The 8,433-nt window shown below is 43.8% G+C and overlaps 2 protein-coding genes across 3 annotated transcripts in view; one reads left to right on the forward strand and one right to left on the reverse strand.

Moving 5' to 3' along the window:
* The window catches only part of ASPHD2 (aspartate beta-hydroxylase domain containing 2), a 54,532-nt gene extending 46,132 nt beyond the window's left edge, over nt 1–8,400 (forward strand). The window contains exon 4 of the mRNA XM_071209839.1: nt 8,306–8,400. Coding sequence (XP_071065940.1) covers nt 8,306–8,400 — 95 coding nt within the window. The remainder of the gene's footprint in view (nt 1–8,305) is intronic.
* Nucleotides 1–8,402, reverse strand: part of HPS4 (HPS4 biogenesis of lysosomal organelles complex 3 subunit 2) — a 33,921-nt gene extending 25,519 nt beyond the window's left edge. For both annotated transcript variants that reach the window (XM_004479083.5, XM_023584807.3), the window contains exons 1-4: nt 8,310–8,402; nt 6,921–7,429; nt 5,081–5,171; nt 2,678–2,821 (exon numbers count right to left, since the gene is read on the reverse strand). In XM_004479083.5, coding sequence (XP_004479140.2) covers nt 2,678–2,821; nt 5,081–5,171; nt 6,921–6,955 — 270 coding nt within the window. In that variant the 5' untranslated portion in view covers nt 6,956–7,429; nt 8,310–8,402. The remainder of the gene's footprint in view (nt 1–2,677; nt 2,822–5,080; nt 5,172–6,920; nt 7,430–8,309) is intronic.
* Nucleotides 8,403–8,433: the final 31 nt, after the last annotated feature.

Here is an 8,433-nt window from a genome sequence, read left to right on the forward strand (position 1 = left end):
AAGTTTTATCATCAGTGGTACATTCTAGCATATTTGGAGATCCATTTGGGGAAAAAAAAAGAACTGTGAACTCTAATTCACACCATATGCAAATATTAATTTGAGATGGATTAGAGACCTAAATGTGAAAGCTAAAACTTTTAGGAAAAGAACACTGGAGATTATCTTCGTGGTCTGGAGGCAGGCAAGGTTTCTTAGAGCAGGAGACAGCAAGCAATAACCACAGAAGATCAAACTGGCAAAGGAGGCTTTGTGACAATGTAAAACTTCAGCTCATCAAAAGACCTCACTAATAAAATGAACAGGCAAGCCACAAAATGGCAGGAGATAATTACAAAATATATATCTGACAAAGGGAACCAATATCCAGGATAGATAAAGAACTCCAACACCTCAATGAAAAAAGAAAGTGCAATTTTTTTTAAAGATTATTTTTTATTTATTTCTCTCCCCACCCCACCCCCAAGTTTCTGCTCCCTGTGTCCATTTGCTGTGTGTTCTTCTGTGACTGCTTCTATCCTTATGAGCGGCACCGGGAATCTGTGTTTCTTTTTGTTGTATCATCTTGTTGTGTCAGCTCTCCATGTGTGCAGCGCCATTCTTGGGCAGGCTGCACCTTCTTTCACGCTGGGCAGCTCTCCTTACGGGGCGCACTCCTTGCACATGGGGCTCCCCTACGCAGGGGACACCCCTGCATGGCATGGCACTGCTTGTGCGCATCAGCACTGCACATGGGCCAGCTCCACACGGGCCAAGGAGGTCCGGGGTTTGAACCTTGGACCTCCCATGTGGTAGGTGGACACCCTATCCATTGGGCCAAGTCCGCTTCCCAGAAAATGCAATTTAAATATGAGCAAAAGCTTTGAAAAGACCCTTCACAAAGCAAAATATACAAATGGCCATTAAGCACATTAAAAAGTCATCAGGAAAATACAAATGAAAACCACAATGAGACACCACTTCTCATCCACCAGAAGGGCTAAAATTAAACAGCCTGACATCAGTGTTGACAAGGATGGGGAGTGACCAGAATTCTCATACACTGTTGGTGGGAATGCAAAATGCTAAGCCTCTTAGGAAAAAGGTCTAGCAGTTTCTTCTAAAACCCAATATACACCTATTCAATTACCTGGGGTCCTAGCCACAGAAAGACTTGTATAGGAATGTTCCAAGCATCCTTATTCCTAATTGTCAAAATGGACACAAGCCAAGTGTCCATCAAAAAGAGAACAAATAATAGACTGTGGTATATTCAGAAAATGGAGGGTGGCGGACTTGGCCCAGTGGTTAGGGCATCCATCTACCACATGGGAGGTCCGCAGTTCAAACCCTGGGCCTCCTTGACCCGTGTGGAGCTGGCCCATGCGCAGTGCTGATGCGTGTAAGGAGTGCTGTGCCATGCAGGGTTGTCCCCGCGTAGGGGAGCCCCATGTGCAAGGAGTGCGCCCCGTAAGGAGAGCCGCCCAGCGTGAAAGAAAGTGCAGCCTGCCCAGGAATGGCGCCGCGCACACGGAGAGTTGACACAACAAGATGACGCAATGAAAAGAAACACAGATTCCCGTGCCACTGACAACAGAAGCGGACAAAGAAGACGCAGCAAATACACACAGAGAACAGACAACTGGGGTGGGGGGGGAGGGGAGAGAAAATAAATAATAAATAAATTTTTAAAAATGGAATACTCAACAATAAAAGGAATAAACTACCAAAACATGGAACAACATGTATGAATCTCAAAATGTTAAACACTATGAAGGAAACCTATAAAGAATAATACTACACATATTATTCTACTCATATGACATTCCAGAGCAGGCAAAACTAATGTACGGTGGAAAAATTTCAGGGTAGTGGTTGCGTGGGATGGGGGAGGGACTACCTGGGGAGAAACATGAGAGGACCTTCTAAGGTTAAGAAAATATTCTGTACCTTGATAGGGCTTTGTGTTGAATAGGTGTGTCATTTGTCTAAATGCAACAAACAGTATACTCAGGATTTGTGTGTTTCTTCATATGTAAATTCTACCTCAACAGAAAAAAGAACCACAAATACTGAATTCTGGTTAGTGGGAGGCATGAGGAAGTATTTGGGGAGAAAGGTGGGAAGTACACTAATGTGTGCAACTTACTTTGGAAAGCATTCAAAAAATAAGCTGGATTAACAGAAGGACAAAGGATGAACAGATGAAAGATGTGATACAGCAACTATAACAAAATGTTAACTGCAGAATCTAGGAGATATAAGGGTATTTACTATAAAATTCTTTCAACTGTTCTTATGTTAGAAAAGTTTCATGATAAAATATTGGGGAAAAAATGCCCATAAAGTTGAATATCCTACCCCATGCTTAAGTATCCCTTTATGCCAGGGAGTCTTAAAATAGTGTAGGCATGGGAAAATGACATTCTAGATTATCTGGAACTACTAGCTATATAGAAAATGGCCATGTACAATGCAGGATTTCTTAGAAATGTTTTATAGAGCACTCATTTTTATGGGCAATTGCAGAAAGTGACCAAAGGTTACTGAATACAGTATGCGTGTATGTTGGGGCAGGGAAATTCCAGGCTCAGGGGTCACAGAAAGCATTGCTTCCTAAACGTCATCACTGCAACACTTAACACCAAGACAAACGAGGGCAATCCCAGTAGGCATGGATTCGGCTGGTTAAGCTTACCCAAAGGTAATCTCCATCCACTTTCACGGCAAACTTAAGTTTCCGCAGACGAATGAGAGTGGGAAAAGAGCCAGAGATCTCAGAAATACAGTGGACAACTCCGGCAATCTGTCCACAAAGCAGCTCCTGTTGGTCAAGCAGGGTCTGTGAAAAAGGAGCAAATACCAGATATGAAATGGAAATGCTTTAACTCCTTTCATTCCTTAGACCAGGGGTTGGCAACCATAGCCCAAAGGCTAAAGCTGGCCCACTGCCTGTTTTAACAAGGCCCAGGAGCTAAGAGTGGTTTTTACATTTGTAAAGGTTGCTAAAAACAATATGTGATGAAGGCCTTATGTGGTCTGCATAAGCCTAAACTATTTATTCTCTGGTCCTTTACAGAAAAAGTTTGCCAACCTCTGCCCTAGATGACAAAACTGTTACAGAAAATGCACAACCAACACAAAAGATTATTGTCTATTACTATATTTTGGTTCTTGAGATTATAGGCGAATGACTGGGTGGAAGCATGAAGCTTTCATGCCTAATCAACCCTGCACAGAGCAGCTGAAAGGGCTGATTAACCCCGGCTATCCACAGCAGAGTAGAACCACATAAGAGAACATGAAGAACCTCCTAAAGATCCCATTTCAGCATTAACTAAACGTGGACAACCCGACATTATGTGATGCAATAGGAAATGTACCCACCTCTGAAGAATTCTTGCTTTAAAAAACCTGAACCTGGAAGCGGACTTGGCCCAGTGGTTAGGACGTCCGTCTACCACATGGGAGGTCCGTGGTTCAAACCCCGGGCCTCCTTGACCCGTGTGGAGCTGGCCCATGCGCAGTGCTGATGCGCGCAAGGAGTGCCGTGCCACGCAGGGGTGTCCCCCGCATAGGGGAGCCCCACGCGCAAGGAGTGTGCCCCATAAGGAGAGCCGCCCAGCCCCAGCACGACAGAAAGTGCAGCCTGCCTAAGGATGGCATTGCCCACACGGAGAACTGACACAAGATGACGCAACAAAAAGATACACAGATTCCCGTGCCACTCACAACAACAGAAGCGGACAAAGAAGACGCAGCAAACAGACACAGAGAACAGACAACTGGGGCGGGGGGGGCGGGGAGGGGAGAAAATAAATAAATGAATGAATCTTTAAAAAAATAAAATAAAAAAAAACAAACCTGAACCTAATCAAGGCCCTAGATTGTAGTACTAGGTTAAAGGAAATGCAGTGGACAGAACCCATTAAATGCTACCACCACGAGGAAGCCATCAGCCAAATCCAGAATGTGGGACTTTCTAACAGTCTAATGCACAAATAACCTGGTTTCTTCAATAATTCAGTGGCATGTGAAATAAAAGAATGGACAGATGAGTGAGCACTGGTGTAAAATAACAAGAGACTTAAAACACCAAACAACCAGCTGGAATACGCGGACGTTGTTGCAGAAGGGGAGGTGAAGAGGGAGGAGGAGGGAGAACCTTTAAGTAACATTTAAGAAAATTAGGTGAAATTTGAATACGGACTGGGTATGTGATGGTTAGGTTTCCGTGTGAACTAAACCAGGTGATGGCACCCAGTTGTTTGGTCAAGCAAGCACTACCCTACTTGTTACTGTGAGGCCATTTCGCAGACTGACATCATCAGTAAGTTGATTTCATCTGTGGCTGATTTCATCTGTAATCAATTGAGGAGGTTGCCTTCAGCAATGAGAGATGTCTCATCCAATCAGCTGAAGGCCTTAATAAAAGGAGATGTGATGACTTCAGCAGTTAGAAAGGAGAATTTCCATCTCTGCTCCAGTCAGCGCATCTCTCCTGGGGGAATTCATCCAGCTCCTTCATCGGAGTTCCCAGCTTGCAGCCTTCCTTACAGAATTTGGACTTGTGCATCTGCACGGTTGCGTGAGAAAATTTTATAAAATCTCATATAATGGTTACAGTTATCTCCTGTAGGTTCTGTTTCCCTAGAGAACCCTAATACAGGGTATGAGATAATACCAAAGAATTATTGTTACTAATACTTGGTACTTTAAGTGTGATAAGGCTTTTTAAAAGGTCCTTATCAGTTAGAGATACAACTGGAAGTATACACTTGTGTAAGAGGATCCATAATACTTTCCTCTCTACATTTGTATACAAAACTTTAAAAAATTTTTTTAAATGAACTGACTCAAAAACTGAAGGCAGGGGGAGGCAGACAAAAATTATGATGGTAACAGAACTAGAGATGGAAGTACTGAGCCACTTGAGAACTTTAAGACCAGAACAAGAAAGAGTGCAATTAAGAATAAGACAACAAGCATTTCAGATGCCTGGATTACCCAAATAAAACTGTCCTAAACTAAACCCTGTACTTTTGAGAAGTCACCACTTTGTGGGGGTGGGGGCACTGAATGACAATGTTGGGTGGCTTACCTGAGAAGGATAAAAATAACAAATGCCAGCTCTTGTTGGATCTCCTTCTTCCTTTACCTTTGAACCATCATAAAGGAAAAAGTAATTCCACCTGGCAAAAGAACATACGGAAGCCGCATTTCCTTTCATCCAGTGTGAATGGTGTTTAAAACCCAATTTCCTACCTCCCAGCCCTAGAAGGTCTCATTATTCAGTGTTCAAAGAGCCTTCTGGTGTCCCCGGAGCGAAAAGAACCCAGTAGGTACAAACATAAAACCAATCCGTAAGTGCAGCAGTCAAACTAAAAATATGCCTCTATCCAGCCATCAGAACGTCAGAAAGCAGAGTGGCTAGAGGAAGAAGGAAGTTACCCAGTGACAGCTCTTAACTGAAAGGCTGTACCTTACCCAGAGAATCATATGGTTTGGTAAACTGTCTTTCAAGGTTCTGAAAATAAGTTAGGCAAGTCTGAAATGCCCTCCACAACAGCTGAGCAGGATGGCCTCAGGAAGGTTTCCTTCTACCAGGAACTCGGGCATTCACTTCACAAACATTTACTGAGGGCCAGCAGCACTGGCTGCCCTGCCGAGCCCTGGGCCTACAGAGATAAAGGGCAGGCTAGGAGAGGAGGTGGTATTTTAATGCATGGCACTGAGCTTCTAACTGTTCAGGAGAAACATAGGGGCCTATGAGAGTGGCACCTAAACCCTCTCTGCCTGTCAGAATCTTCCCAGGTCTCTTAGGTGTAGTTTCCTGATCAAATGTCTGATCCCCTCAGCCCAGAGGAATCTCTTTCTCCTGGGTTTTCATAACCCTTCATTCTTCCGTAAAGACTTTGAGTCTACCCTGCAGTATAATTATAATTACTTAACATTCTCATCTGAGGGTTGTTAAAGACCACAAAGCAAACTCCTCAAAAGCTGCACCTAGGTTTTACTTCTAACTCTCCAAAAGCATATTTATCAGGATGCAGCACAAAAGGAGCTGTGACTGCTGTCACCTGTCCCCTACTCCCTTCCATCTCTGATCTCAGCCACCCTTCCTGGCTTCCATGTCATCTTCCTGATGGCAAGCACCAACTCGATCTCTAGCGTGGTCTGTTCCTAAACTCGAGGGCCAAAAGTGCAACTGCTTGAGGGCCAGTCCAGGCTGAATTCTACCACATACAAAAAAATGCCTCCAAATCCAACTCGGGAACCCCTCAGCCAGCCCCCATCCTACTCATCATGGGGTTCCCTCCATGTTCTCTGAGTGACAGCATCACTGCTCTTCCAGCATCCAAAAGAAACCCGGTGTCATTTTTATTTCTGACTTTCCTATTTAATCAGTAACTAAATCCTGTTAATTTATGTAAATCACGCCTTTTGCTTTTATCTCTTCAATGTCCACGAACCAAATTATGGAAAAGGATTAATCCATTCATTGAGATTGGAACTGAGAACAGAGAATTTCCAGCAGACTTTGCATTATAGCCTTTAAGAGGCAGACTAGCCAAACCGTTCAGCCTAGTATAATTCTGAACTGCAATCATTTCTTGGCACTCAAATGTGAAGAACATGCTGCCTAAGATATTATCAAAGCTGGCTGAATGAAATGGTTGTCCTTATCTTTTCTACAGTCTATCGACAATGCTGAGTTTTCATAACCCTCATTTAAAAAAACACGTCAAGAGGCTTGCAAGGTTAAAACAAGTTAGCTAGGGGGAAACAATGGCTCACACACTTGATCTGCCTGCTCTAAGGAAAACAGGCTTTTTTTTTCCCCCAATAACATCAGGACAATCTGGCTGGAGATTCTGTCATCCTAACAGTTCTCTCCAGCAAACTGCTGAGAGCAAAACCACACAGGCTCAAATACTCACCAAGAGGCTGACTTCGTTGAGATGGAAGTGGCCATTTATTTTCCAATCACCCTCATTCTCTTAACTTTTTTTCAAGTATCATCTTTCTCCCCAGCAGCGACTGTTCCTCTGTTTCCCCAATTCAGTGACTCAGAATGTGACAGGTCTACGTGTTTTCAGTCACAACTCTCATTTGCTTAGTTTCCATTCACCATGGAAGTGTAACTTCCATTCCTTGCAGGCCCTGCAGTTCCATAAATCTCTCTACACCTCTTAGAAATCTGGGAGGGAATAAAATAAACAAGTGAATTCTAACAGCAAAACAAATCCACAAGTCTGGTTCCATTAGTGCTAGTATGGCTGCCTGCAGGACAAACTCTTCAAAAAGCTCCTCTCCAGGAAAGCACCACAGGGGACATGCATGTCGAAGGGAGTGTTCTGAAGCGATTTCTAGCTTAGACAGTTCAAAGCCATTCTGAAGTTTCTTTTAAAAGTTCTGAAGCTTCCAGTACAAACATCAGTGTCTTGCCCTAGAATAAACACAAGGAACAGATTATTTCAGAAACCCATGACAGAACATGTGACCCAGTAGGATTAAGCAAATGGCATACTTCAAAAGAGCTTTCTCTAAAGTCGAAAACTTTTTTTTTTTTTTTTAGCTTTTAAATATCTTTATTCACAAATCAGTATAATACTGGTCAGAAAAACTGTTTCAAAATAAAAGGGTAGCTGAGGACTTCGGAGTAACTCCCTTAGTTTCTTGAACGGTTAGGAAACCACCGGACAGGCCTCTTAGAAGATAAAATTCAGTAACGAGTGTGAAAAAGCTTTGGGCGTTAAAGAAACAGTTATACAAATAATGTGGTTGCTGTAGTAATAGTGGAACCCAGATTAAGGAAATGTCACCCTGACAGTCCAAACACACCATGGAACATGCAGAATGCTGATTCCAGGGCTGGACGAGTTTCCTAAAAGCAAAGAAATTTATCACATGGCCTTGGAACTCCCACAACTCAGAGAGCATCATGAATTTTCAGAGTCAGAAGGGACTTAATCCTTGTCTTTTGCACTCTTCTCCCAAGACTACCCTCAGCTTACCCCTACAGAGAAAGGCTGGTTCACATTTATCCTTTCATCAAGCTAAAATCTGGCTCTGGTAACCACCACTCACTGGTCTGAATAACGCTCTGCAAGAAAAAACCGTTTAGCCCTCCCATGTGACAACCATTTGCATCCCTAGCATCAGCTTCTCCAAGCCGAAACCGACCAGCGACACAGTCTCAAGTACTTGCTCACCATTCTGTCACCTGACTTGTTAAAGACCCTACGGTAGAGAGAAGACCCTACAGAGAAACCCACTGATTCCTGATGGCCTGTAAATCTCTGGAACCTTTGTTTCCCTCCAGGTACCTGCGTCCACTGCGGCGACCGCCCCGCCGTTCACGCGCCGCTTAAGCCTTGCACCCCCCGAAGCTCCTGGAGAGCCGTCGTGCGGCGATGACGTAGGCCGAGTGCACCGCGCGCCGATGACGAC

This window comes from Dasypus novemcinctus, chromosome 19 (genome assembly GCF_030445035.2).
Source record: "Dasypus novemcinctus isolate mDasNov1 chromosome 19, mDasNov1.1.hap2, whole genome shotgun sequence".
NCBI lineage: Eukaryota > Metazoa > Chordata > Mammalia > Cingulata > Dasypodidae > Dasypus > Dasypus novemcinctus.